General features: G+C 44.9%; 9 protein-coding genes across 9 annotated transcripts; 3 read left to right on the forward strand and 6 right to left on the reverse strand.

The window, feature by feature from the left end:
- Positions 1 to 1,585: 1,585 nt before the first annotated feature.
- On the forward strand, positions 1,586 to 2,579 carry EDB93DRAFT_1096758 (ribosomal RNA-processing protein 7-domain-containing protein; the record flags this gene model as incomplete). The annotated part of the gene is made up of 2 exons (XM_041446814.1): positions 1,586 to 2,444; positions 2,494 to 2,579. 2 exons carry the CDS (start codon positions 1,586 to 1,588, stop codon positions 2,577 to 2,579), a joined length of 945 nt encoding a protein of 314 aa, XP_041300892.1.
- Positions 2,580 to 4,099: 1,520 nt separating this feature from the next.
- On the reverse strand, positions 4,100 to 5,499 carry EDB93DRAFT_1187388 (flavoprotein-like protein). Its single transcript, XM_041450841.1, has 5 exons — positions 5,276 to 5,499; positions 5,164 to 5,221; positions 4,957 to 5,110; positions 4,682 to 4,895; positions 4,100 to 4,621 (listed from the first exon to the last, which is right to left on the reverse strand). The coding sequence occupies exons 1-5, from the start codon at positions 5,331 to 5,333 to the stop codon at positions 4,494 to 4,496; spliced, it is 612 nt and encodes a 203-aa protein (XP_041300893.1). The 5' UTR covers positions 5,334 to 5,499; the 3' UTR covers positions 4,100 to 4,493.
- A 374-nt stretch (positions 5,500 to 5,873) lies between these two features.
- Positions 5,874 to 7,257, forward strand: EDB93DRAFT_232423 (putative 1,4 benzoquinone reductase). The gene is made up of 5 exons (XM_041455795.1): positions 5,874 to 6,364; positions 6,416 to 6,473; positions 6,525 to 6,678; positions 6,733 to 6,946; positions 7,014 to 7,257. Exons 1-5 carry the CDS (start codon positions 6,163 to 6,165, stop codon positions 7,154 to 7,156), a joined length of 771 nt encoding a protein of 256 aa, XP_041300894.1. The 5' UTR covers positions 5,874 to 6,162; the 3' UTR covers positions 7,157 to 7,257.
- Positions 7,154 to 9,709, reverse strand: EDB93DRAFT_1187400 (uncharacterized protein). Its single transcript, XM_041450842.1, has 11 exons — positions 9,596 to 9,709; positions 9,235 to 9,536; positions 9,082 to 9,188; positions 8,981 to 9,030; positions 8,839 to 8,931; positions 8,515 to 8,784; positions 8,319 to 8,462; positions 8,110 to 8,268; positions 7,878 to 8,057; positions 7,710 to 7,785; positions 7,154 to 7,628 (listed from the first exon to the last, which is right to left on the reverse strand). The coding sequence occupies exons 2-11, from the start codon at positions 9,513 to 9,515 to the stop codon at positions 7,618 to 7,620; spliced, it is 1,371 nt and encodes a 456-aa protein (XP_041300895.1). The 5' UTR covers positions 9,516 to 9,536; positions 9,596 to 9,709; the 3' UTR covers positions 7,154 to 7,617.
- An 883-nt stretch (positions 9,710 to 10,592) lies between these two features.
- EDB93DRAFT_1341045 (uncharacterized protein) lies at positions 10,593 to 11,610 on the forward strand (the record flags this gene model as incomplete). The annotated part of the gene is made up of 5 exons (XM_041455466.1): positions 10,593 to 10,810; positions 10,857 to 10,987; positions 11,114 to 11,301; positions 11,359 to 11,492; positions 11,546 to 11,610. The coding sequence occupies exons 1-5, from the start codon at positions 10,642 to 10,644 to the stop codon at positions 11,608 to 11,610; spliced, it is 687 nt and encodes a 228-aa protein (XP_041300896.1). The 5' UTR covers positions 10,593 to 10,641.
- Positions 11,611 to 15,969: 4,359 nt separating this feature from the next.
- On the reverse strand, positions 15,970 to 16,125 carry EDB93DRAFT_1096762 (uncharacterized protein; the record flags this gene model as incomplete). Its single annotated transcript, XM_041446815.1, has 1 exon — positions 15,970 to 16,125. One exon carries the CDS (start codon positions 16,123 to 16,125, stop codon positions 15,970 to 15,972), a length of 156 nt encoding a protein of 51 aa, XP_041300897.1.
- Positions 16,126 to 16,206: 81 nt separating this feature from the next.
- On the reverse strand, positions 16,207 to 16,533 carry EDB93DRAFT_1096754 (uncharacterized protein; the record flags this gene model as incomplete). The annotated part of the gene is made up of 1 exon (XM_041446813.1): positions 16,207 to 16,533. The coding sequence occupies one exon, from the start codon at positions 16,531 to 16,533 to the stop codon at positions 16,207 to 16,209; it is 327 nt and encodes a 108-aa protein (XP_041300898.1).
- A 2,412-nt stretch (positions 16,534 to 18,945) lies between these two features.
- On the reverse strand, positions 18,946 to 19,280 carry EDB93DRAFT_1257267 (uncharacterized protein; the record flags this gene model as incomplete). Its single annotated transcript, XM_041454074.1, has 2 exons — positions 18,946 to 19,095; positions 19,149 to 19,280. The coding sequence occupies 2 exons, from the start codon at positions 19,278 to 19,280 to the stop codon at positions 18,946 to 18,948; spliced, it is 282 nt and encodes a 93-aa protein (XP_041300899.1).
- Positions 19,281 to 25,994: 6,714 nt separating this feature from the next.
- Positions 25,995 to 27,097, reverse strand: EDB93DRAFT_1109463 (uncharacterized protein; the record flags this gene model as incomplete). The annotated part of the gene is made up of 4 exons (XM_041447976.1): positions 25,995 to 26,458; positions 26,601 to 26,646; positions 26,704 to 26,751; positions 26,993 to 27,097. The coding sequence occupies 4 exons, from the start codon at positions 27,095 to 27,097 to the stop codon at positions 25,995 to 25,997; spliced, it is 663 nt and encodes a 220-aa protein (XP_041300900.1).
- Positions 27,098 to 27,811: the final 714 nt, after the last annotated feature.

Raw genomic sequence — 27,811 nt, forward strand, 5'->3', positions numbered from 1 at the left:
CCGCCACTCGCAATTTTGTCGCCTTCTGGAGAGTATTTCACGACTTCGACCCATCCGTGATTGGTCTCTATGGGTGATGCTATTTGTCGACCATTATCTGGGTTCCAGTGTCGTATGGTGCCATCTTCACATCCACTTGCTATTTCCAGGCTATTGCAAGACCAATCGAGGCACCTCACTGGAGCATCATGCCCCTCCCAAGGATCTTCGATCATGCTGCCCTCCTTTATATTCTACAACTGCAGTGAGCCGCCTGCACTTCCACAAACGAGCATTGTTTCATCCGCAGAGACTGCCATCGAGCCTATCCCTCCCCTATCGCTATTCAAAGCCTTTCCTACCGGCTCTCCGTCTCTTTTCCACTGACGAATCGAACTACCCTGAGATGCGCTCATTATATTGTCACTGGTACTCAAGTAGGCAAGGTACCATATGCATTCGGAGTGACCCTCGATGACGCACTCTGGCTTCAAGCTTCCTGCTGGACGTTCTGGCTTGGGTTTCTTCCACGACGTGGTTCGAGTATTGTGGTTGATGAAGTACGACCGACCGAGTGGTGAAATGTGCCATTCGCATCCTGGAAAGATATCACCAGGATTATCTATGTTCAACCGTGAGTTCGTCGCTCCTTTTCGTAATTTCATCCCTCACCTAGTCGCACTCCCGGTAAAGGTCGGTTCCACGAGGCCATCCCGAGCGTGCGATCTTGATAGTGTGTTTTACCATCCGATGGCGCGGTGCACTGTTGCCACTTAGGAGGCAGAGCTTCATTCCCACCTGCTTCTAATTGAGTAAGCTGGTGGGTATCACAAAATAGCTGCTCACCTTCCCAAAGTGCATCCTGGCGGTGCTGTGCACCATATGGCGGTGGATCATTCGCACTCGTCCGATATGCCGGTGAGTGCATTATCGCTTCTCCCCGTCTCGTCGACATGCTTGACTCGGCCTCTTCGTGTGACATGACCTTGATCGATAAAAGATGGCAGAATGAGATATACGGGGTGAAGGTGATGACGAGTTGGGTTAGTTTTGCATGCCGTGGTTGCAGGGACCTTGCTATAACTGCATATCAGTGGCTATGTTACCATCAGGATGAAGTACTTACCTCAGTCCAATTGAAATTTCAAGGCCGTAGATCGGTACGTCTCGTCAGCGCGTGGACTAATAATGAATATAATATTCTTTGAGCGGGTGCAGAATCCGTACGCTGTGCACAGCACGTAGTAGCACTCCCAAGGGATGACACCAAAGCCAGAACATCTCACCAGCAGTATCACGTTCCCATCGAACCATCGAGTTCCATAAAGCAAATCCGATTCCCCTGATGATGTGTGCTGTGTAGAAACTGAAAAAGGAGCGTAGGCGGGAGGCGCACAGGAGAAAGGGCACACCGATACTTCAAGTTAGTGCGTAGAAGGTGCATGCGGACTATGAGAGGAGGGGCTACCGTATCACCACGTGGACGACGATTGCCCGAATGGTTTCATTTGCAACCCTAGTGCACACTGGCAGTTGTTTGTTTGGCAAAAGCCTTCGATCCAAACAACCTTGTGAAAAATTGCCTTGATCATCTGAGTGATTCGCCATGTCCGTTGTACCGAAATGTCTATCGGGTTTCACTGTCATTCCAATTGCATACACAAGTTCATCGCATTTCATCTATGCGAGAGCTCATGCCCCTCCTAAATCCAAATCGTTCAAACCTAAAAATGCTCTACCTGAAGGACGCACGCTGTTCTTAGTCAACGTGCCACCAGATGCGACAGAGCGTGAGCTCATACTGCTATTCAAAGACTGTGGGACCGTAGAGCGCGTCTTATTTGACTTTAACTCTGCCGACGCTCTGGCAGAGCACGCATCTGATTCTGACGAGGAGATGGCCGAGGCTGCTGAAGACTCCGATACTGAAGCACGACCTCGCAAGAAAAGGAAGCTCCAGACTTCCGAGCCCACGCCTCCTCAAGTGATACCCCTCCCTTCTCCATCCCTTCGCATACTGCGCAAAACTGGGTCTTGTGCCCATCTCATATTTTCCGATGCTTCATCTCTTGCAAAAGCACTTTTGTCCCCTACGTCACCCAAGCCATGGCCATCTTCGGAGGAACCCCGTGGTCTTTCTCATTATATGGCAAAATATGATAAAGAGCGGCCTCCGCTAGACGCTATCAAAGCTCACGCAGACAGCTTTATGGAACGCTTTGAATTTGACCTTTCGAAGAATAAACAAGAAGCCAAGTACCGGAAAGGGGAGGCAATTGTGGACGAGGACGGGTTCACGCTCGTTACTAGAGGAGGTGCTTACGGACAAACGCTTGGCGGAGGTGTGGGCGTTGCCAGCAAGAAGTTTATGCTTACTGGGAAGACTGGAAGTGGAAGAAAGAAGGGTAAAAATAAGGAGAAGGGTGCCTTCTATGCCTTCCAGAAGGCTGAAAAACAACGGAAAGGTGAGTACGAGATTGTTTTTCACGAGGATGTCGGTTTATGTGCATATAGCTATACTCGACCTGAAGAAGAACTTCGAGGCGGACAAGCAACGTGTAGAACAACTGAAGGAATCACGGCGGTTCAAGCCTTATTGATTATCTTTGCCATACATTTAAGGAATTGGGTACAGCATATCACGGCGATCAAATGCAGCGTATGGGAGTTTTTCGTTGTGGCCGTCCCTTTGTTCAGCGGATGTACTCCATCAGGGTGCATACTGTCAGCGATCTCCTTTGCTTGTGATTATTTTTGTTGTATATTATATTTTGAAGAGCTCTTTTGACAGGCCGACCCTATGGGTCTCGTCGAGGTGGGTGGTGAATGACGACAACACATGAGTGCGATGAGCGAGTCACCATCACACGTGACGATTTTACCGCAGACAGACGCATATCAAAACATATGAGGTGCGTTACTCTACGCCTTTACTTTGCTGGCCCTGAGCAGACTAGAACTCTCGTATTACATATCACCATTCCTAAACTTTCGGGAGCGTCCTTCCTTGGATGAATTCTCCTTTTCCATATCTTCTTTTGATGATACGTTTTCCCTCTATCCTCACAACAGACGTGTCGACCAAGAATTCATTCTGTTTTTTAGGCCATCAGAAACAGTAAGATTCAACCGACCCTCAGTCCTAAGCGAAAGCCTACGGCCTACTCCTGCTTCGGTGAGGGCCATCCATCCGTATCAGACCAGGCCGGAAAACCTGGCACTGTCCTCCCGAGGGATGATTCTATGACCTCAGCCATCGAGCGATGTCGGTTATCGATCTATCGCATTCCTCCGAGCCTCGTGGTGATTTGGTGACCTTTCTAGCGACACTGCTGAACGCTTCCTATGGTACACGGGTTTGACCAATATCATCGTATTTCATTTGACTCGATATCCTAAGACAAGCGAACGAACACACGCCAGTTTGCATTCCACCAGGTCCTCATGTCACACACTTATGTCTCCCGGTGGCTTTACTTGTGATACAAGCTGCTGTAGGAGAAACTTCACTTGTTGACGTGCTCATAACATCTGCTTTTGGCGAGTTGTTGGCAGTCCTTCAACTTATAGCAGCGACTACGCATGGAGGACATGGCTCCAAGAAACTCTCTGCCCCTTCAATGATGACGCGACGCCCCACTACCTTGAAGGTCGTTGCCATTTGCAAACAACATCTAACATCTGACGGCCAAACGGTCTTGGAGCCAAGAACATTCTCTTTAGCCAACCATAATCACATGGAAGAGGTCGCCTAAAAATACAGAGTTGGGCATGCCCACTGACTGCATCATGGAGCATGAATGTCGGGTCCCGTTTATGCTTCATTGTCGTATGGCTACCAACGGACCCCGACGGTAGTATGTTCATCACTTCCTCACGGGTGCCCATCGCTTATCGTGGTGTTATTCTCAAACGTATTCCCGCAATATACAACGAATTCAGCAACGAATCGCGTGTAAACTGTTTGATTAATGGTTACAAGTTCTCAGCAACGACGATCGCTTACATAGACGTCAGTGCATTGATGATGAGACCTGACGACTGCACTCAGTATCATACGTAAAGGTCATGAGACTGGAGCTAGTGTGTCGCTTGTGTGTCCATGGAATTTCTGAGCGTGGTAAGTTCCCCTGTTGTTCGAAAACGATCTGCGCTTATTTGAGGCTTTCTTGACGTCCCGTGTGTTTATCGGAGCTGAAACATAAGAACCGCCGAAGACTACCGCTGCGACTGCTGGTGATCGAAAGGGCAGTCTAGTATTGTGGATGAAATTTAGTTGCGCGACTACTTGTATGAAAGTGTTGCATATACGCATACAGTGACTGCGACTAAAGACTGCTCCTCAAGTCCAAGTACGCACACGGCGATATCAGGAGTTGTTTCCAGTCAAACAACGCGCAACAACCCTGGACTAAGCGAGCAATGGTTCACGCGTCAAAGTTGATCCCTGTTCCACGGATGGTACCTATTACTACAAAACTTTTCGAATACTGTATGCATGTTTATATATGGTTTTAGAAATTGTACTTGGAAACGGTCTCCCAGAAGCCCTTGCCTTGGAGGGTAGCGAGCTCTAGTTCGAGGGCTGTAGGCTGGCGTGAGCCATCAGGCCCAGCGTAAGTGCCTGCACCCCAAGGGGAACCTGGGTAGAAGTAACAATTAGCAACCCTCGATATAACCGACGGAAGGGAATAAAACATACCACCGCGAACTTCAGTCATGTTAGAGAGTAGTGCAAAAGTGGTTTTGTAACCCAGGGGAACGTAGATGATTCCGTGATGAGAGAGAGTAGAAAGGGAGTTGATGACGGTAGCTTCCTGTCCTCCACCTGGAGTGCCGGTAGAAACGAAGACACCCGCGAATTTGCCGGCCAAGGCACCACTGACCCACAACCCACCAGTTGCGTCCCAGAAAGCCTGAGAGAGTGAAGTATATAATTAGAAATGTTGGAGAGACCAGAACGGATCAGAAACATACTTTCCACTGGGCGGGGAAATTGCCATAACGAGTAGGGACACCGAAGATAAAGGCATCAAAGTTGGCAAGGTCACTTGGTGCGATGATAGGATAATTCGGCTTTGCAGGAGCATGCATCTTTGCAAGGACTTCCGCGGGTAAAGTTTCGCCGATCCTGATCATGATTGATGCAGTAAGTAAGAGGATAGCGCAGGAATGGTAACATACTGGTAGATGGTGGTGGTGCCGCCAGCAGATTCGACACCACTCTTGACGGACTCGGCCACTGATAAGATAAATTAGGACGGGTGGGATGATATTCTGGATGGTTTGTACTCACACTTGGCGATATGGCCGTACATGGAGTAAATGATGATTGCGACTCTGGGAGACGACATTTTGAATGGTAGTTTGAGATGAAGGATGATATGAGGAGCTGATCGAGTATTTGTATTGAATTCGAGTACTTTGTCCTTGCTTGACCATGATCTTGAGTGACTCAGCGCGATTATCAAGTTATTGCAAAAACACCAATGCAGTATGTTTCGACCCACACTAAAGAACCATACCTGGACGATTGAACACACGTGCCTCATCCCCAAGAACTTTTGTCCCTATTCGGAACAATGATGATTCACCCGACGCTAAAAAGTCTTACTTCTCACACACAGAATCCAAGCTGGAGTTACTACGGAATGGCATCATGATCTGGGCGTTCAAGCCAGAATGTTCCAGCGCTGAAGGCTCTATTAAAATTTCTCACATGGCCCCGGGGAAACCAGGCTGCGGCAAGATCGACAATCACGACTGACCGGCCTCCCACCTGCAGCGGAGGGGACAACCGAGTCCGAGATGCGGCATCAAGGTGTGTACTAGGCTGCATGCTGTATCCACGGTAACTTCATCCTGATATGGCAGTGGTTTGGACACGCATATCTTCCAATAAAGCAGTGGTTCGTCTGAAGGCGAGGCAGAAAGATTAAACCATAGAAGACGTCATCGAATGGAACGGATTATTATGCAACGGTACGGCTCCCATTCAAGCGATCTATTACTGAACCCCAATCCTGTGGTGGCATGCATAAACCTTGATACAAATTTGCTTCGCAGGCCATTTCACCCATCTCACGCTAGACGCGAATGTTACATTTTAAAGGCTGACCTCAAAACCCGTTATATCCTCGCAACTGTGAAGCCAGTGCCTTTTTTCTACTAATACCGTTCGGAATGTGTTTCCCTGGAAAACGACAAAAAGATAACCTCACCGAGCTAAAACCCACACCTGTAGATACAAAAGCTCCATCAAATCAACCAGAACAGCCAGTTCCTCCCCCCGTTCTTCCTCCACTTTCATCCATCTCTCAAATCAATATGCCTGCCCCTAGAGTCGCTATCGTCATCTACTCCCTTTACGGCCACATCACAAAGAGTGCGTTTTCCATGCCGTACATCCGCCTCCTTGCTAATACATCCTTCACAGTGGCGGAGGCCGTGAAGACTGGTATCAGTGGTGCTGGTGGTAGTGCCTCCATCTACCAGTCCGTCCATATCTACTTATCACCTATGAGCCCACATTAACTTCATTCCAGGATCCAGGAGACCCTCTCCGATGACATCTTGAAGCTCGTCAAGGCACCCCCTAGACCTGACTACCCCGTCCTCCTCCCTGATGACCTTGTCAACTTTGACGCCTTCCTCTTCGGTGTCCCCACCCGTTATGGTAACTTCCCCGTTCAATGGAAGGTACGTTACCTCGTATCTGCAGAGTTGAACCTATCCGTTGACGCACTCATACAGGCATTCTGGGATGCCACTGGCCCTCTCTGGAGCAAGGGTGCTCTTCAGGGCAAGATGTGCGGTGTGTTTGTCTCCACTGGTACCCAAGGTGGCGGACAGGAGATCACTATTTCCAACACGTTGTCCACTTTCGTGCACCACGGTCTGATCTACGTGCCCCTCGGCTACAAGCACTCCTTCCCTCAGTTGTCTAACCTGACCGAGATCCACGGTGGTAAGCACCTCTGTCAAATGAGTGGCTGCGCGTGCATTAATTTATCAAACGTTCTATTTCCGAACAGGTTCTTCTTGGGGCGCGGGAACCTATGCAGGCACGGACGGCTCCCGTCAGCCTTCACCTCTCGAAATGGAGATTGCTGCCATCCAAGGAAAGAGTTTCTGGGATACCGTTGCACAATACCACGGCTACACCAAATCCTCGTGAATATAGATATTGATATAACTTGGATTGTATATATATCGCGCACGCATAATACAAATTCTTTTCGTGCTCGTGCAAAGTGCCGATAGAACTTTCCATCAGTGCGTCATCTCATCCATCGAGTCTGTGGGTTTTGTTCCCATGGGTTTGGTGCGCTGCTACCCGATTAATATCAACGGCGGCCAAAGTTGAATCAAGACTGAGATACTCTGGTGGTAACTCACATCAGCGTGAACGAAGAATATATTTGTGTGAAAGCTAAGCAACATGCCTCGGATGTTAGCGAACTAGGATAAGGTGCTAAGCGGCCGCACTCCGTGATGATCGAAAGAACTTGAAAGCCAATACAGGAAGCTCCCGAAGACTGCAGGCACCCTCACCCTGTGGCACACGGCCTCCGTGTCCCAATTTGCAATAGTAGAATCTTGGTATATTTAGGTAAACTCACGGGTGCTGATTCAACGTCATGATGAAACTGATTAGTGACAAATCGTATCGAATAGATCAGTACAAAGCGGTTTACTTCAAGCAAAGCTGATATCTTCAGCCCAGTTACCTGATGGACGGTCTCCAAATGCACCATCTTCATCCATCGCTGGTCCCCAAGCTGCGTCGTCCTTGCTCTTGACGGCCTGGATATTTATCAGCATCCAAAAACATTAAAGCAACGTGGCCAAGCAGAGAATAGCATCGGAACCGACAGCATCGTACGTCGATGACATACCTTTGTCAGATATTCTTTGTTCCTTTCCATCTCTTTCTCAAGCCTCACAAGGACGGCGTCCTGCTGTTGCGCCTGTGCCAACACTCGATCAACATCACTCTTCTCAAATTTCACTGGTGGGTCTGAGAATGACACAGTCCCATCTGCAGACAACTCCGCGGAGATTTCTGAGCACTCGATCTAGCAGAGACCATCAGTTATTTGTACAATTCGCCAAGGGAAAAAAGCCTACCATGCTTAAAATCAGGGATTTCACTTTATTCTCGTCAGAAATTCCCACTTCTCGTCCGATATCGGATAAATGTAACGTCAGGTAAGTGGTTGTAAGTTTCTTTATAGCCCAACGAGGCGCGCGATCGAGTGCCTGGGTGATGAGACCAAGAGTTCTTTCCTATACGAATGGTTAACGATACATAGATTCATGCGCTTTCAGTCTCGTACATTGGCGAATAGCTGCTGCTCGTTTTCGACTATCGCGCGAAGGTAGTCGCGCTGCAGAGGATATGCATTCGTAAAACTTGAATATGGAGTTGCCTTGAACAGTCGCATAAGAATTGGGTGCATGTACTTGGAAGGAGGTGATGTCTGACCAATCAGAGTGCGTGAGCGAAGCGTTCGCCTATAGAGATACTCGTACCTTTCCGCGGTATATCAACTGTACGAGGACCAACTTCTTTAGTGCTTCCATTTGAATAGCCGAAGCCGCTGTGCCTGGACTTGATGCGCAGATCTCAAAGAGTTCTTCTGCAGCTGGCCAGTTCTTCAGTGCTGCCAGTGCGATACCGCCAGCGTAGTGGTATATTAAATTATCGTGGTAGGTCAAGTCGGAAAGTGAGAGATCAATTGTAGTGATCGAATGAGCCAGGACGGGGATCGCGGCTGTGAAATGGCGAGTGGCGACGCAAACCTGTAATGCTGGCGATTCAGCAAGCTGGAGAGGCATCACAGTTGGCAATCCTACCGTCAGGAAAATAGGGTGAATGGTAGTGAGATGTGAAAGGGTCGGAGGATATTTTGCAAGCAGATCAGACAATGGTGCGATTGCAAGTTTGGGCTAGGAAACTTGAGATCAAGTGAAAAGCCGAGTCAATAAGATATCTTACATTTCCTTCAACTTCAGCAAATTGTCGTATTCCAGTTGCAAGAAGTGTCACTGGATGTATATGGCCTCATTGTACCAGTACTCGAGTAAGGACAGGCTAACCTCGATCCGGAGCAACGCGAGCATGTTCAGAGATAAAATCGCGGCAAAAACTTTCGATATGGTGCCACAAAGGCTTATCAGACGCGACAGTATGCAGTCGCGCAGACCTTCAGGAGATCAGTGTGCATAATGAAACTTTCCAATAAAACTCACAAAATGTAAAGCATGCCAAGTGTGTGATCTCGCGCGTTCAACAGATTTAATGGATCTTGGCTACCTGGCAAAATGCTGGCCAGCAGGACTTCTCTAACATCTTTTGATGCACAACTCCTCAGATATTGGTTTAATTGGAGAGGACTTGACGCCGAGGTTATCGTCGCAACAATAGAGCCTAACGATACATCACTCGCAGATTGACCAGCTGCGTTCGATGACGATTGTGCAGGGTTGGTGGCGGATGTAGGTGGTGGAGTAGGTAGACCTGACTGATTCATGACGCAAAACTATAACATAGACTGCATTTTGAATATGATCAACGACATAGATATTGTCAAAGAGGTAAATGTTTAGGTACCGAGGATTGTTTTGAAGATTTCCTTGGTGCGAGACAAACCAGAATGGACGGTTGCTGAGACTTGGATGATGGTTCGTTCGAAAGATGGTACTACTCCTGTGGTACCTGTTCAGCCTGAGGTTGAAAGAATGATTCAATTGCGTCCCCATGTGATCAAATGCTTACCTAATGACAGTATACTGTAGAGTTACGACCATAACTTCGTCACACCCCCAGGCTGACGAATCGAAGCTATTTGAAGTGACTGTCACACCAAATTTGGTGTCATGAAGCTATTTTGTGACATGGTAAAATAAGAAGAAGAAAAAAACTGCCCTTTCTCATTTCTACGCAGCTAATCACATACGATAAGCCTCCATGACTTGCTTGTCTAAAATTTGTCAAAGCTCTCACAAGAGCACCAAATATAGGGATAGAGTCAGTTGAAGACAAAGCTAATTTGGATAGGTCACATGTCACAAGGACCTATGAAGCTGCGAAGCTAAGGGTGTGAAGTTATGGTTGTAACTCTACTAGTACAGTACTTGGTCTGAGTCTAGTAGTGGGCACTGACTTACTTCATTCAAGTTTGTTGCACTCTATGGAAGACCTAGATGCTCATACACATGTGTGTTCCTGCTATGTCTATAGATAACACATCTTCCCCAGAGGGTGGAGGAGAGGGGGTTAGAATCCTTGATCTAATGGCCAGAACATAGTATACTCAAGGTATTGATATACAAGTTAGCAAATAGACAATCCGACAAAAATATGCAAAAGGGTGCTTATGACAAGATACAATCTAGTGATGATAATAAGAATAGCACTTTTATGTAACAATGGATTTCTTAAGCTAATATTAGCATTAGACAATGACACAATATGCTGCATAATAATTAGTCATGGAACAATGAATCCTGAAGACAATGATTTATAAAACAATGAGACCCTAGACAATAGGCTTGTGAAGCATATAATGAGGGCAGAAACTGAAAGATGAATCAGGATCAACTCTCTCATCATCTTCTGTGTCTTTCACTTATCTTTTCACCACCTTACATCTTACTATGGCTGAACTTGCTGCTGTTATCAACAAAGCTCATAGCAAGAGGGCTACTTCTCCTTTTGAAGATAGGAAGGCTAAGAAACCTAAGAAGGATAATAAGCCAGCTGCTAGAAATGATGCTGGTATGGCACTGGATGTTCCAATTTCACCCATGATGCTCTACAGCAAAGGTATGTACTACTCTTTGGAGGCTTGAACTTAACTGAAAGAATCAAGGGACCTATATTGACATTAAGTCAAAACCCTTTAATACCATCTACCTTAGTGCCCTTATCTCTTATCCTAGCTGTGAGAGTGTTGTACTGGCTCACTCCCTTGACCAGAACAAGAGTATTGGGTTCCAGGAGGTAGCTGATATAGAGGAGCATATTAGTAGAACAGATAACAGTTTACTGAGTAGGATTATCTACCCTCAAGGGGTGTTTTGGATAGGGTTAACCCCTCAACAGGGTTGTTCTACTGACTATTTTCAGAGAAAGATGCAGTTCTCTCCTGAATTAGTCTTGGTGCAAGGCTTTTGGCCTGTTCCATTGGCTAGAGAAGGTATCTTTGCCACCTGGGCTTGGCTACTTGATAGTCCAGATGACATGACACAGCAAAAGGCTATAGCTATCCTGAGGCATTGGAAAGAGGGTGAGGCTGTGATGTATCAGATCCTGAAGTAAGCTCATTTTCAAAAGTCTTACTTTATCTGGAACTAACTGTAAAATTTCTACAGTGACTTAAAACAATTCACAACTATCTGGATGGTCAGAGCATCTGAGGACACATTCATTAATGAGTGGATGACTCTAGAAGAAACTCAGATTAAGGTGGATGGTGAAGAAATCTTTTTGAAAAGAGTTAAGGTATGTTAGCTAAGACTCTCCTGACCTTGCACTCAAACTAACTGAACTTATTTTTAGATGTGTTTGCTCTGTCTTGGTGGCCCTGTAACCAAATGTATGCACCCACCAAGCAAGTGCAATAGACTTGTTATCCTCAATAACAAGAGAAAGGAGGAGAACCTACTGTTACGACTTGGATGGTATCTGTTGGCGACGCTCAAACAGAGCTTGTGTCGTCAACGGTCTGTGGACGTCCTTGGGCTAGCCCAAGGTTAGGGGTCGTACTTGGTGTGTCTTCGGCAAGTACGATTTAACGCCTATGTCCAAATCGGGTAGCTTATGTCACGCGGATGCGAGACGATAAGCTATATCGGCCTAGGCTTACGACACCTGAAGGTTAATCGTAAGGATCGTCGTTAATTAGAAGGACAGAAGTCCGACTAGTTAACAGAGGCTTTGCTCGTCGACGAAGTCGATGAGTAAAGGTCGAGACTATAGGCTTATCCACAGAGAGCAGATAAGAAGATAGAATATAGACTGCTGGCGAGGCAGAAGGATCACTCTGGTGAGAGTAGGAGGTCAAGAACCAAGTAGATTCAAGTTAGGGAATATAGTACATGGTAGCGAGTTTATATAGAGGACAGGAGACGTATTAGTGGGTGATAACTCGTACTACTGGGAGAGGCAATCGGTAAAGGGTATAACTATAACAGGAAGGCACATTTGGTTGAGGTAGAACGTGCTTGGTAAGAAAGTGAGTCAAAGATCGAAATAAGAAGTGAAATGCGCAGAAGCACGATCGTGCAGCTGCGGACCTAAGTATAAGTCGCATGTGCGACTGCGCACCGAGTCAGAGATCAAGAAAGGGAATAGGGCAAAGGGGATGCATCGTGCATCATGTCATAGGTTACCGTCCAGACGGTAAGGGCAAGGGGACTGTCCACAGGATCAGTCAGGTGGTGAAACGGAGCACGGGTATGCTTCGTCAGCGAAAGGATCCGGCCAGATGTACTGGCTTTGCTGAAGCGACAGGTAGAGGGCGAAAGGGAATGCGAGGATGACGAGGATGACAAGGGTAAGGTCAGGGGTAAGGGTATGATGCGAGGGCTGATACGAGGAGGATTAGGAGAAAAATGGTAGGGGCCCAAGCATCTAGATGTTCTTGTAACACCTACAGCCCATCTCAATGTCTGAGGATGGCGAGATCCACTGGGTGAATAAAGCTCTACACCTAGATGTTCAAGACACTCTTAGGACTTTGATGGCTAAAGTAACTTCCCTGGAAGAGAAGGTCAAATCTCTTGAGGAAGTTAAGATTACCACCTCTCCAGCTAACACAGAGACCAAAAAGGGTAAAGAAAAGTTAAAGACTAAGGAACAGAAGGGTGAGGGGTCTGAAACCAAGAAGAAGAGGGGCAGAGGTAAAGGAGCTAAAAGGGGTGGAAAGAGAGGAGGAGCACCTACTAACTAGAACTCTGAATATATGCTCTTGTATGTGTACAACAATATTAAGAACCAGAAGCAGAATGTTCTTATGATAGACAGATCCAAAAGGGCTTGGCTTTAGCTCACATACTATGCCCCTTTACTAGATATTGTTACAGGAACATCTAGACGCTTGGGCCCCTACCATTTTTCTCCTCATCCTCCTCGTCTCAGCCCACACATCACATTCTTACCCTGACCTTGCTCTTGTTATCCTTGTCATTCTTGTATTCCCTTTCGCTCTCTATTTTTCGCTTCAGCAGAGCCAGTACATCTGGCTGGACCCTTTCTCAGACAAAGCATATCCATGCTCTGTTTCATCCGATGACTGATCCTGTGGACAGTCCCCTTAACCCTTACCGTCCAGACAGTAACCTATGATATGATGCATGCTGCATCCCTTTGCCCAGTTTCCTTTTCTTGTTCTATGACTCAGTGTGCAGTTGCACATTGTACATATACTTAGATCCGCATTTGCACCATCATGCCCCTGCTTGTTTCACTTTTCGTTTCTGTTCTTTGACTCACTTCGTATCTGCACATTCTGGTTCACCTATGACTCACCTTGGATATGCTTTCCTTCTATGGTATCACCCTTTGACCATTCCCTCTTCCGGTAGTATGAGTTATCATCCACTAATACACTTCCTCTCCTCTATATAAACTCGCTACCATGTATCTAGTTCCTTAACTTGAATCTACTTGGTTCTTGACTTCCTATTCTTACCAGAGTGATTCTTTCAGCCTAGCCAGCTGTCTATATTCTATCTTTTTATCTGCTCATTGCAGATAAGTCTTTAGTCTCAATTTCTACTCATCAACTTCTTCATTGAGCAGAACCCCTGTTACTAGTTGAAATTCCATCCTTCTATTAATGCAGATCTTACAATTAACCTTCGGGTGTCAGTAAGCCTTGGTAGACACTGCTTATCGTTGAGCTTCACTTGACATAAGCTACCTAATTTGGACATAGGCATTAAACCTTGCTTTCTGAAGCCTCGCCAAGCAAGACTCCTAACCTTGGGCAAGCCCAAGGATATCCTCGACCATTGACAACATACACTCTGTTTGAGTGTTGCCAACAGATACTATCCAAGTCCATAACAGATATGGGCCCTAGATTTTGAGGGGAGATAACCAATGGAATCTGAAGACCAGAGATTGGTGGATTCTGGTTCTACAGATGATAGGTCTGGTGGATACTGATGTAGAGTACATATGCACTTTCTAGTCCACTACTATTGGACAGTTGTCTGAAGTAGGTATGGATGTGGGTTTAGACTGCCTTGGATGAAGTCTGGAGTAGGAAGAGGAGTGCAGAGAGTGCACTTGGATATAACCTGAGGCAGGATATGATGAGTGGGAATGCGATGAGGAGAGATCACTTGGACAATGTTTGGAGTGAAAGTGGAGACAAGATAAGACTACTCAGATGATGTCTGGAGTAGAAAGAGAATAAAATAGACTACTTGGATGATGTCTGGTGTAGAGCCTCACAGTCTCCACAGGCACTTCCCTCCAAATTCTCCCACTTTCCCTACAAACTCCAGCTCTAATCCATAGGATATGTCTAGCACATCAGCGCACTTATATTTTATTTTGCAGCTTTTGCATGCAGCCTCGCAGGTTCGCGCACTTCGCACATCTGCACTCACATTGTCCACACACTTGTCCATCCGTCCATCCCATGTCCTTAGATGTTCATTGGTGCATTTTCCCATCATATTCCCTTTTCAATTAATTGGTTTCCATTGCTAATACTTGGCTCTGCACTTCGCACGTAACCGAGACCCTGTTACATACACCGCATACTATTTTTAGCCTGTTCGGCTTGTTACATCGGACCTGTGCACCTAGCACCGCTTAGCTACTTTACTTATACCCTCCTATTACTTATGTTCTGGGTCGATTTTCCGCCCACTTTCACTGTGTCTTAGATACAAGGAATTTTACTCGTTGTTGCCAGTGACTATCTGAGTCTCGCGCATCCGCATATCCGCCTTTGCCTTAGCATCAGCCAACCTTAGTTGAGGTGTTAACAGTCCTTTCATATCGCCTATCCTTACTCTCTCTCACTTGTTCGCCATTTGCCTTCGCTTGCGCACGCTCACTTTCGCGTCACTGCACTTCGCTCTCTCGCAGTTCGCATCCACGTGTGTTTGCCTTTTGCTTCTCACAACACATTCACCTTGCGCTTCGCGCGCCTTAGTGATTTATCTCCCTATCATTGGTTTGGTGTCCCTCTTTTTATAGGAGAGGTTTTCCTTTTACCCAGTTAGCTGCCCTTGGGTCGATGATTATACTCGTGCCTGGGTCTATCTGTGTTTGCTTAGCTTAGCACCAACTTTCCCCACAGTTTATATTCCTCTTCTTCACCAGAGTAGAAGATGGAGGGGTTTGGTAGTCTTTGAAGACAAAACTCCTAAGACTCAGAAATTGACAAAAGGTAAAACTTGAGTCATGCGGGGATTTGGGAACACTAGTGACAATAGTAATATTTGAACTTATTTACTACAGGGATTTCTATGGTCCTTAAGTACTACTTGAACGAACTGCTGAATGGTCAGCAAAGTGTAGAACTATGTTTCAGTACATATAAAACACTAGTACTATATGTAATGGATTATCGAAATGAAGTGAAAAAACTAAATACAAGACAGAAATGAGTCTCAAACTGCATCAGGAAAATGGGAAAAGTCTTAGCCACCTTACCTCACTTACACAGACTTAATTTGACGCTAAGTTCACCAAGTTGTCAAAGCAAATCATTCCAACTTAATTTCTGCTTTGAGGATTGTTCATAAAGGAAAACACAATAATATTAAGTGATGAATGGCCAAAATTCAGCACAGAGGCTGCAGAACAGTGTGTTCAAGTAAGAAGGTTATTTTTAAGTAATCAATACTATACTGTGATATAACTAAGTTAATAGGCACTATGCAAAGTAATCCCTAAGCCAACCAAGTATATAATATATATTCCTAATGTGTAGCATTATCCAGCCAATAAGAATAAGGTCACCAGACAATCTCAAATGCCTGATGATCAATGTATTTATTTACATGGTAAGTGCGGAAAGCATCAAGGGTCTGCATGTAAGAGAGATAAGTAGGTACAAATTCATGCCCAAATACGGGCATAAGGTGTGCTGTACGAATAGAGAAGCCATGCATACCCTCAACAGTGGGATCAGTACTAACGAAAACACAGTCATATCAACCAGGGCCATTCCTCTAGGTATCCACAGCATGAATTCACTCATAGCACATACCACCGATGCCTGAGACATCACTTGGGGCGAAGAAGGTGGCAATAGCAGATGTATACAGAGTTATATTTTCATATAGCTCAGGAAGGGCACTGAATGAGCCAGTGGACTTGGAGGCCTCTGAGCTGGAGTCAGAATGATGGAGCTGGTCATGTAAAATTTGCTGAATATGAGTTATGAGTTCTGGTTCACCAATTTGATCTGTGGGGAGGTCTGGGTAGATCTGTTTTGCTACATTAAAATTTGTTGTAAGCAAAAGCACACCAGGTGAATGTACCACTCCACTTGCCAGATTTATTTGCCAAGTCCACATGAGCTATCATCATCAGTCCAGTAATGGTGTCGCCCTCAAACTCAGCATCTTGGTCTGCATCAGCCTCTGAGTCGGCATTCACATGATCGTTGTGTCTGAGATGGGGAATAATAATACTAGGCTCGTCCTCAAGTCAGACTTGAATGTCTTCCGCATTGTACACTGGAGCATTTAGCCCTGTGGATTATGGGTGTGTGATTTGTGTTAGTGATACTAGTAGTGGACAAATACTAGTAGACATACCAAGTTTGTCAAGGATATATGATAGACATGTTCCTCTTAGCATCCCACAGTTATCAAAGTTGATACGAGATGCCACTAACTTATCTAGATGTTGATTCGTCAGTAACATCTGATTGAGGGCTTCAAACTAACTGGACCATTGCCATAACTTCTTGACAGCCTTGATATGTTTAGATTCCATGATGGAAGAACAGAGTCCATTTGGTGTGCCAAATGATCAGATCATCTTGTGGTAATGAATAAGTGAGTGTTGTCGAGGGAGGTTGAATCCATTACGGGCAAACACCAGATGTTTCAAATATTTTGCAGGTGCCTATGGAAACACTCGAGTGCATCGTCCAATGCATTGAGGCTGTTGGAGTTAATGATATTGTGCTGTGCAATGTATATAAAATCAATTAAGGCTTGCAAAGTCAGCACCATCTCCGATTGTACATGGCCTTTGATCGCAGGTATATACACCTATAGTAGTAAGAATACATGTTAGTCAACACTACTCATGATGATAGAACACCCATTTATTGACATACCTTCATGAGTGCTTTGGAATCGTCTCCCGTCCATTGTTTGAAGCCCCTTCCCTCTGGGAATCATCTCAGGCCTGCAAATGAGGGAGCAAGAGCAATACTAGTCATTGTAACCCAACATGTTCAAAATTAGACTTACTGGTGATCAATATCATCTAATATTTTATTCGCCTCATTTTCCGAGTATTGAGTGTCATATCCCATGTATCCACGCTTCTCATCCAGACCTTGGAGCCTAGATCTGATCTGATCTGATGTACAGATCCACTTCCAATCTGATATACGATAAGCTTCTTTATTCATTTCCTGTTCATATAACATTAATACACAGCCTATTCCTTTATTGGCTATTCCTTGTTCCCGGTATCTTGGTTATACTTACTTCTGGCTATGCTTTATGATCCGTTGACCTGTGTTTCATTTCTGACTCGCGTTTTGACTTGTGATAACTTTGCTTATACTTTGTGCATAGCCTCGGATGTTCCTCTAGTATATAAACTCTTGTATATGCCCTGTAGTACCTCAGTTTGAATATCATCTCAGTTTGTTCTCTTTCCGTCCTCCTGGACTCGAGCCTAGTTAAGCTCTGGTCATACTCCAAGACTTAAGGATTGTATCCTATAAGTCTACATCTCTGACTCTATCTTCGGATAGTCTATACTCTGTTGTTTTCTAGTCCAGACCTGTCCAGATTAGTCTTACACATGTTTTCATTATCCAGAAGACCTTCGGATATCAATACGATACTTGTCCAACCCTCCGGACGTGTTATACCTCCCTCTCTGAAATAACGGGCAGTACTTGGGAAAGGGGCACAGCATATGAGCTGAGGCTAAAGCCCTATTGGATCCGCTAATACGAGAGTACAACCTTAACAATTGAGCCTTAATGTATTTGTGTACCCAGGTGACAATATGGTCCTTAAATGCACCCTTTATCAGCTGATGTAAAATGTCAGGAGAGAGGAGCTCATGTATGTCAGTTCATGGAAAATAGTTGGTGAATGGCTGTAGAACACGTTGTAGAGACTCATTCCTGACTAGGCTTGTAGATACTGTCTTTACCTTATGTTTGCTATTTTGTAGCTTACATAATGAACTTACCTTTTCACCAGTTTCCATCACCAGTCAGAGTCTTAGTAGTTTTCCTCTCTCTCTGAGCTTTGAGCTTAGTACAGAAACCCTTTAGGGTCGAACACTGTCTTCTAGACAATGTAGCTAGGCAGCAAGACCCAACATTGTTCAGACTAACCATCTGAATTGTTGAACCTTCAACGTATATTGTAAGTTGTCAGCTTATATGATGACTACGATAATGAAGGTACAAACCACAATGTCTCCTACAAGTCCATATCCATCTCATAGCACACCTAACTCAAATTCCTCCACTAAGACTTCAGTATGTGAGGGAGCATACAACCTTGGGTGTTGTCATACCTGGCTTAAGGGATTCCAGCATCTTTGCCAGCAATGAGTGGAGAAGCTGACAGCAGAATTTTCGAAAGTGTGCATCTTTGGTGGACTCCTTGTCAGCTAAATATATGTATCTAATTAGTACCAGCAACAGACAATATCAGATTAAAACATGTACTTGTCGGAATGGCTAGAAAGCCCAGCAATATAACACCATTGCGGTGTGCACATCACATGTTATTGCTGATGTTGCCGATCAACAAATAAACTGGCCAGTATTGGTTGTGTCTGGTAGTGACGGAGACCATAGTCTTATCACTGCTGAGGATTATTAGAACAAACATGGATCCAATTGTATTGGGATCATTGGCAATCAAATCCTGTGAAATATGAGAGATGAGAAACTTGGAAAAAAGAATGAAAAACGGCTTACAGCCTGCTTCCAACACCAATCACCAGACATAAAGTCCTTAAAGCAATGTGCTCCGTTGCTGGTATCATACTCCTGTAGCGGAGCATAGTCGAATTCACCTTCGAAGTCTGGGTTGGAGAGCATGTTGTGCATGAGGATCCAAGGATCTCGGAACCACACATCATACTCTGATGTCATCCATGACAGGAACATCACTTTCAGGATAGAGTGCCATTATATTCTGAAGTAAAACTCTGCCAGGCGACATCACCTAGAAGCATTGAATCAATGACATTGTACATCTCAACATGGTTTGCAAAGGGCGGTGTTTCACCATGAATCGCTAATGAGGTAGTGTAGAGACTTGAGTCTCCACAGACACTTCTCTCTGAATTCTCCCACTTCCCTTACAAACTCCAGCTCTAATCTACAGGATATGTCTAGTGCATTAGCGCACATGTTTTATTTTGCAGGTTTTGCACACAGCCTTTTGTGCAGTTTTGCACATCCACACTTGCATTGTCCATACACCAGTCCATCCATCCTTCCCATGTCCTCAGAAGTCCATTGGTGCATTTTTCCCATCATATTTCTATTTTGCTTAATTGGTTTCCATCGCTAATGCTCAGCTTTGCACTTTGCATGTAGCCGAGACCCTGTTACATACTCCACGTACTATTTATAGCCTGTTCAGCTTGTTACATCAAACCTGCACACCTAGCAGCATTTAGCTATTTTACTTATACCCCTCTATTACTTATGTTCTGGGTCGATTTTCCGCCCACTTTCTCTGTGTCCTTAGATACAAGGGAATTTCACTTGTTGATTGCAGTGACTATCTAAGTCTTGTGCACCAGTTGTCTGCCTTTGCCTTAACATCAGCCAACCGTAGTTGGGGTGTTATTAGTTGTCTCGCCTCATCTCTCTTTTGCCTTGTTCGCTCATTCATACTTTGCTCTCGCTTGTGTATGCTACCTTTGCATCACACTCGCGCATCCATATATCATTTGTCGCATCACTCTTGCCTCGCACTTTGCGCGTCCTATAGTCCTATTACCCTAGTATTAGTTTGGTGTCCCTCTTTTTATAAGAGAGGTTTCTCTTTACCCAGATAGCTGCCCTTGGGTCAACATTTCACTCATGTCTGGGTCTATCTGTGTTTGTTTAGTTTAGCACCAACTTTTCCCACAGTTTAGATTCCTCATCTTCAACTGGAGCCCACTGCGAGGGGCACTACTGAGACTACTGGTAGGGTACTCAGACCAAACACACATTGTTTAGCTTGTGCGGAATTTATCGTGTTGTCCTGCATGATGTGGGAATCATGCATGGACATGAATACTAGGTGACACTCAAAAGATAAAGTCTGTTAGCTTAGTCCTCAGACTAGTCAACCCATACCTTGGTTTCAAACCATGGTCCATATTTCCAGTTTTCCCCAAGTTTCATGATCTGAATATGTTTTGACGGAAAAAGTCTAATGTGAGATGGGAATCACATTTAGACCTAGTTGATGTGAGAAGAGAAATGAAGGTTAAGGTATAGCCTTGCCTTTGGCTTATTCACTTTGGCTAGAGAAAACCATAGAGAAAAGTACAAAGCCTATAAAAAACCTATCCAAAAAGACCGTGTTTCAATTCCTGCCAACTGTCTTATTTTTGCTACCTACTTTTCTCTAGTGTTTCTTTACTTTACTTTTTCATTAGGATGCTTTGACTCACCTGACACTTCATAAAATTGTACCCATAGGGTATGATGTCATTATGAAGTCATAAGACTCCACAGATACTCCTGCAGGTATTCTGTTGAAAGATATTATGTCATCAAGCTCTAGATTATTCTACTCTACAATGACATCATTCATGATGTCATTTCCTTCTAGAATATTCTGCTCCACAATGATTCACTCATGGAAGGTTCTGGAATCTTTTGCTCCACAATGATGTCATTACTCCACATTCCAGAATGTTCTGCTCCACAATGATGTCATAGCTCCATCTTTCACTTGTATTTTATTCTTTTATTGGGTTTGACCCAATATTTTGATTGGTCCTCCTTATTTTTTATTGTTTGTGAACCTAGGTTACTTTTCCATACAAAATGTATATAAGGAGAGCCCATTCTCCCCCAAAAAAATATGATCTCCCATTTGTAGCAATCTGCCTATCAGATATTTCACTTGCAAAGTTAGTCCCTTTGAAGTGAGACAAGTGCAGAGAAAAGAATTCCCTTGAGATTATAAGTTTCTTACCTTAGAAACTTATTTAGTGCTATAGACCAAGTGTTCTTGGTCATATATATTGTCTTTGAGACCCCTTTGTCTCATTGCTCTGTGCCCTTTGACTAAGCGATCTTAGTCATCTATCATATTGTTGAGACCACGTCTCACTAGTTGTCCCATAGACCAAGTGATCTTGGTCAAGTTATAGTCCCCTTTGTTCAAGCGATCTTGAACATATATTGTATATTTGAGACCATTGTCTCACAGTCAGGTGTCCATAGACCAAGCGATCTTGGTCATATTTCGTATATTTGAGACCACGTCTCACTAGTTCCAGTATCCAAGTTCAGAGCCTAGAAGGAGATTTCCTAGGCAAATACATTCCAGAAACCGAATTACGTGTCTAGAAGCTTATTCCTAGACAAGAGATTTGAGTTTCAATAAAGAAAAGTAAAGCTCTGGCTAGGTTGATCTTTATAAAAAGATTAGTTTAGCGAGCCTCCCAAGAACTCACACATTATCTACCACAAAATAGGAAAAGTCGTAGACTGTGTTAATTGAGGACTGGCAAGCAGTCTTATCCAAAGTGTAATTGTGGTGTCATTACATTTACACGACTTTATATAAGACCCTCGGTTATTAAGACATCGGTCTCTCAAGGAGGACAATGACCAGGAAGATTGGATTGATTGTGCATACTCATTTGGAGTCGCATTACTCAATGATAGAACTTCCCAACTTGTCTGCCACAGTGCATCAGAATGCGCACCATTCACTAGACTCATGCACACCAGTACATCACGTCTTCTTAGACGTTGTGCAAGAAGAGCAACCAGAGCCGACCATTCCTTGCTCAGAGGCTGTGCAAGCGCTTGACGCGTCGCTTGTATTAACCAAAAAGTTCCTTATTTTGTGTGAATGACCCGCTGACCTTTCAGATCATGAATTTGCAGTGTTTGTTAACTATGCTGTGCACTTCTTCATCCTTGAGGGCAATCTCTGGCATAGAGAACCCCATGGAAAGCACCAGCTAGTAGCACTGCCATGCAAGTGATATTGCCTTCTTAAGGAAGTGCACAATGACCTCAGCCATAAAGGTGTCTACACCATGCATGTGTGGCTGCTACTACACTTTTGGTGGCTGCACATTATCGAAGACATAAAGTGGTACGTGCGAACATGCCATGAGTGTCAAGTTCGCCAGATGTGAAAGCTCCATATTCTGCTGACCATACCAATACCAAAAGGTTTGTTTTGCAAAGCGCACATTGATACAATAAAGATGCCCAGAGTGGGCGGATTCAAATATCTCGTGCAAGTGCACTGCACACTAACATTGTATCACGAATGGCGCATGTTGTGCAAAGAGAATACCAAGTTGCTAACCGCTTTTATCTTTGAAGAATTTCTTTGCAGATGGGGTCCAATTACCAAAATCATGACAGACAACGTGCCCGCATACAGGCTTGTGGTAGATTGTTACGACTTGGATGGTATCTGTTGACAACGCTCAAACAGAGCATGTGTTGTCAACGGTCGAGGACGTCCTTGGGCTAGCCCAATGTTAGGGGTCTTACTTGGTGAGGCTTCGGCAAGTAAGATTTGACGCCTATGTCCAAATCGGGTAGCTTATGTCAAGCGGATGCTAGACGATAAGCTATATCTGCCAAGGCTTATGACACCCGAAGGTTAATCGTAAGATCGTCGTTAATTAGAAGGACAGAAGTCCAACTAGTTAACAGGGGGCTTTGCTTGTCGACAAAGTCGATGAGTAAAGATCGAGACCAAGGACTTATCCGCGATGAGCAGATAAGAAGATAGAATATAGACTGCTGGCTAGGCAGAAGGAATCACTCTTGTGAGAGTAGGAGGTCAAGAACCAAGTAGATTCATGTTAGGGAATATGGTACATGGTAGCGAGTTTATATAGAGGACAGGAAACATATTAGTGGGTGATAACTCGTACTACCGAGAGAGGTAAGCGGTAAAGGGTAAGACTATAAAAGGAAAGCACATTCGAGGTAAGACACGAGTGAACATGAACGTGCAGATAAGAAAGTGAGTCAGAGGTCGAAAATAGGAAGTGAAACGCACAGGGGCACGATCATGCAACTGCGGAGCTAAGTATAAGTACACATGCGTGACTGCGCACCGAGTCATAGATCAGAGAAAGGGAACTGGGTGGAGGGGACACAGCATGCGTCGTATTATAGGTTACCGTCCGGACGGTAAGGGCAACGGGACTGTCCACAGGATCAGTCGGGTGGTGGGACGGAGCACAGGTATGCTTCGTCAGCAAAAGGGTCTGGCCAGATGTACTGACTCTGTTGAAGCGACAGGTAGAGAGCGAAAGGAAATGCGAGGATAACGAGGATAACGAGGGCGAGGTCGGGGTAAGGGTGTGATGCGAGGGCTGATATGAGGAGGATGAGGAGAAAAATAGTAGGGGCCCAAGCAGTCTAGATGTTCTTGTAACACAGGCTTGTGGTAGATGAGCTCACACGAAAGTACGGGATTCACCCAATTTGCATATTGCCATACGACTCCCAGGCAAATGGTATAGTTGAAAGACAACACCACAATGTCCAGGAGGCCATCATCAAAAGTTGCAATGGTGATGACTTGCGATGGTACCAAGTTGTCCACTCTGTCTTCTCGGCCGAGTGCATTACTATTCATTGCGCAACGGGCCTATTGCCATATTTTATGGTTCATGGTGTTGAGCCTATTTTTCCGTTTGACTTAGCTGAAGCAACATTTCTCGCTCCTTTGCCGAGCTGAGGCACATTTACCACTGCTGACCTTATAGCATGGCATGCGCACCAATTGCAGAAGCACAAAGCTGACCTTGACACAATCAAAGATCAGGTTGTCAAAGCACAATTCAAGTTGATTTGTGACTTCGAGAAACACTTTTGCATGTCTATCAAGTCTTATGACTTTGAACCCAGTGTGCTAGTTCTTGTATGCAACTCGAAAGTCAAGTACAAGCTTAGCAAGGAGACAAAGCTGTGCTATCTTGGACCAATGATGGTTGTGTGGCACACGAAAGGAGGTTCTTATATGCTCGCAGAGTTAGACAGTGCGATATCCAAGCTACGCTTCGCTGCATTTTGCGTAATACCCCACTATCCAGCAGCGAGGATCATGTATCTGTCACACAGATGACCAGAATGGACGACGAAAGTATAGACCATTTAGGAGCTAACAAAACTATAGAACCCGGTGAAGATGAACCTGAGTGCACACACGACAAATAGCGGGCGAAGGCTCGCTCATCGCGTACCCTCATATCCGCACCCCTGCATTCCCAAATTTCCGACCCTCGCCCTCGTACATATCATCCCACAGTCAAAAGAACAAAAACATAGCAAAAATATAGAAAATACAAAAACACAGTCTTGCTAGAAGCATCTACTCTCAGTTTTACCCTGGGTTTCATCCAGTGACCTCAGTTTCTCTCTCGCATCTCATTATATATCCTGTGCATTTGCTGAACATAACAAAAACCACAGACTCTATCATATCACATGTAATAACTGTAACATTATATACAGATAAGTTCACCTAGTGACTCATGCGCGCATAACCATCCACATAGACCTTCTATTTTGAATGCGCGAAGCTGCGCCACACCCATTTTTATATAGATGATACTTGACCACCCTAATGACTCAAAGCAGGAGCAGACACAGACAGCTGCATAAAGAAGACAAGTTGAGCATGAAGCTCACACAATCACGCATATACGGCTAAATATTTCCTTTTAATTCTAATTATATCACACTTGCTCACAGTTCTACTTCATTTGTATCCAGGTCCAATGGATTCTTTGGACATGGACATTGTTACAATAACATTTACTCCTATTTCATTTTTTCCCTTTCTTGGAACCATGACGCCGATTCTAGACTCATCTAGACCCGGCTATTCTCTTATCAAGCGGGCTGTCCGCACTTCTCTTCTCTTTGATTGTAACATAGATACTATCTTGCGCCGCATGGCGGTTTCACCTATCTTTGCTATCTTGATAGGTTGTACTCTTTTTCCTATCTTTGTTACCTTTCTTGTCGCGGCTACGCCGCTTCCTTTTACCTATATAAATCCCATGTACCATAGATTTATTCCTTAACTTAATCTACTGGGTTCTCCCCTTGAAACCTGATCTACTAAGGTCTCCACCCTTAGTAGCCTGAACTCTGATTCTAAGACAGTCACTCACTGTCTTAGCCTGAAACCCTTGATTGCGGTAGAAGTGCTAAAACCACTCACCGCCTAGGCAGAAGTGCTAAAACCACTCGCCGCTGATCCTGCATAGAAGCCGCGGCTCGTGCAGTAGGAACCACCAGAAACCTTCCTTGTATTAGGAAGGCCGACGAACTGTTCGCCCGACAGGTCTATCTTGACCGGCAACAGCAGAACTATCCCAGTCGTAACAGACATGGACTGGGACTTAACACGAGGATCACGCAAAATTCAGACACAATGTGAACCTGATATATTGTACAATGGAGTGAGGAAAAACAAGAGTATAGTAAGCACAAAGCACGCACAAAGGGACAGACATATGGTACAGACATATGGTACAGACGTGTGAAGACGGCGGGCGAAGAAGAAAAAAAGAACAAAACTAAAGTAGGGTCTAACTACTTTTGCGAGTGCTCTTGCCCCACGACAAAGTCTTCCATCTCCCACCCCATTTCCCTCCAGTCATCTGACCATGCATAAATCTTATTGCTCATCACAACAAATTCGATTTGTTGTGCCCAAGCTTGCTGGCACATGTTCTGGATGAACTGCATGTATTCCTCCTGTGAGGTGCGCAGACAAGTGTTCTCCTTGGTAAGGCATGCATTTTCTGCATGAAGTCGAACCAGCTCTCCTTCACCATCCACCCGCAAACCCCCTGCAACCGTGCAAATGGGCAGGCAAATCGTCACATGAACAGGCTTTTCAGGAGCCGGAGGAGCAACCTCCTTGACCTCAACCTTGGACTTGCCCATAGGGTCAGCATCATCTGCCAAAGTCAGCCCTGTAGGTGCGTGACCGCCAGCAACACAAGCCACCTTGTGAGCAGGACCTGCAGCACCAGTGGCCTTACACTTAGCAGCTTAAAACAAGTTAGAAAAAGGTTAATAAATAATGTGAAAAAGACTCACCAAAAGAGCATGCAACATGCAATTTGTTGCACAGCACGCAACACAAGGTACAACCCTCCATGCAAGAAATGTTGCACGTAATGCAACGCTCACACTTTGGATTGTTTGTGCGCTTGGCCGACATGCACCCACCCAATTTCTGTCATGGAAAACCATTAGCACGCAGGAAAAAGAAAGAAAAATGATAAGTACTCACCAGCTTCCCCATGTCCACATTTACATCCTTCTCCTTACCCTTCCCCTTCTGCCCCACATCACGTGCAATGCGAGACTACTCCATCAACTTCTCTGCCGCAACCTTCCAATCCTTTACTGTCTTGCAGGTGACAATGGCCTATTGCTTCAGCTCTATCATCTTAGTCTTCTCATCATCGCTCAGAGTGAGCACAACATCTGCCTCGTTTGTGTCCTTGCTACATGCACGAATGTTGGCCTATGAAAACAAATTAGTCAAAACCCATTTGCCAAACAAAAGAGAAACACACCTCGAGTGAATCCCACTCGTGTAGCCATGTCTCTATGTCCTCCAGGAGCTCTTGTTTGAGATCTGGATGTGTCATCTCAGACGTGTCAAGTGACTCAAGCACCATGACCCATGTTTAGGCGACACAAGCATTATCTGATTCAGGCTCGGGTGCTGCATCATCAATGGGAGCCTCAGGCTCAGGGGAGGGAGAATGTACAGAGTCGAGTAGGTTGAGGTCAAAAGTGGACATGTTATAAATGCAGTAATAGTGAAAGATGGAAGAGCAATGCATTGCCACATAGCACTCTTTTAATCACACTAACCACAATTATGTCAGCATTTGCACTAATTCCCAAAGTCACGAGGCCAACTGCCAGTACTTCTCATTCAGAATACGGACCACAATCACGTGATCTTCACTTTGCTGAGATTTCTCTAAGTCCATTTGCGTGAATGCGCTGACTGGGGACAGTCAGATTTTAAAGTCTTCTGCTGTTGTAGAGACTCGCGTCTCCACAGACACTTCTCTCTCCGAATTCTCCCACTTCCCTTACAAACTCAAGCTCTAATCTACAGGATATATCTAGCACATTAGCGCACATGTTTTATTTCACAGGTTTTGTGCACGGCCTTTCACGTTCACATGCTTTGTGCATCCGCACTCACATTGTCCATATACCTATCCATCCATCCTTCCCATGTCCTCAGAAGTCCATTGGTGCATTTTTCCCATCATATTTCTATTTTGCTTAATTGGTTTCCATCGCTAATGCTCAGCTTTGCACTTTGCGTGTAGCCGAGACCCTGTTACATACTTTATGTACTATTTATAGCCTGT

The sequence above is a fragment of the Suillus bovinus genome (genome assembly GCF_016758785.1).
Source record: "Suillus bovinus strain UH-Sbo-P2 chromosome Unknown EDB93scaffold_166, whole genome shotgun sequence".
Lineage (NCBI taxonomy): Eukaryota > Fungi > Basidiomycota > Agaricomycetes > Boletales > Suillaceae > Suillus > Suillus bovinus.

Coding starts and splice junctions, on each gene's coding strand:
- EDB93DRAFT_1187388 (XM_041450841.1), bottom strand. CDS start 5,333: ATGTCGTCTCCCAGAGTCGCAATCATCATTTACTCCATGTACGGCCAT. Junction 5,222..5,275: donor GTACGGCCATATCGCCAAGT/GTGAGTACAAAC, acceptor TTATCTTATCAG/TGGCCGAGTCCGTCAAGAGT. Junction 5,111..5,163: donor GGCACCACCACCATCTACCA/GTATGTTACCAT, acceptor AATCATGATCAG/GATCGGCGAAACTTTACCCG.
- EDB93DRAFT_232423 (XM_041455795.1), top strand. CDS start 6,163: ATGTGTTTCCCTGGAAAACGACAAAAAGATAACCTCACCGAGCTAAAA. Junction 6,365..6,415: donor TTACGGCCACATCACAAAGA/GTGCGTTTTCCA, acceptor CATCCTTCACAG/TGGCGGAGGCCGTGAAGACT. Junction 6,474..6,524: donor GGTAGTGCCTCCATCTACCA/GTCCGTCCATAT, acceptor ACTTCATTCCAG/GATCCAGGAGACCCTCTCCG.
- EDB93DRAFT_1187400 (XM_041450842.1), bottom strand. CDS start 9,515: ATGAATCAGTCAGGTCTACCTACTCCACCACCTACATCCGCCACCAAC. Junction 9,189..9,234: donor CTTGGCATGCTTTACATTTT/GTGAGTTTTATT, acceptor GATCTCCTGAAG/GTCTGCGCGACTGCATACTG. Junction 8,463..8,514: donor AGTTGATATACCGCGGAAAG/GTACGAGTATCT, acceptor CTGATTGGTCAG/ACATCACCTCCTTCCAAGTA.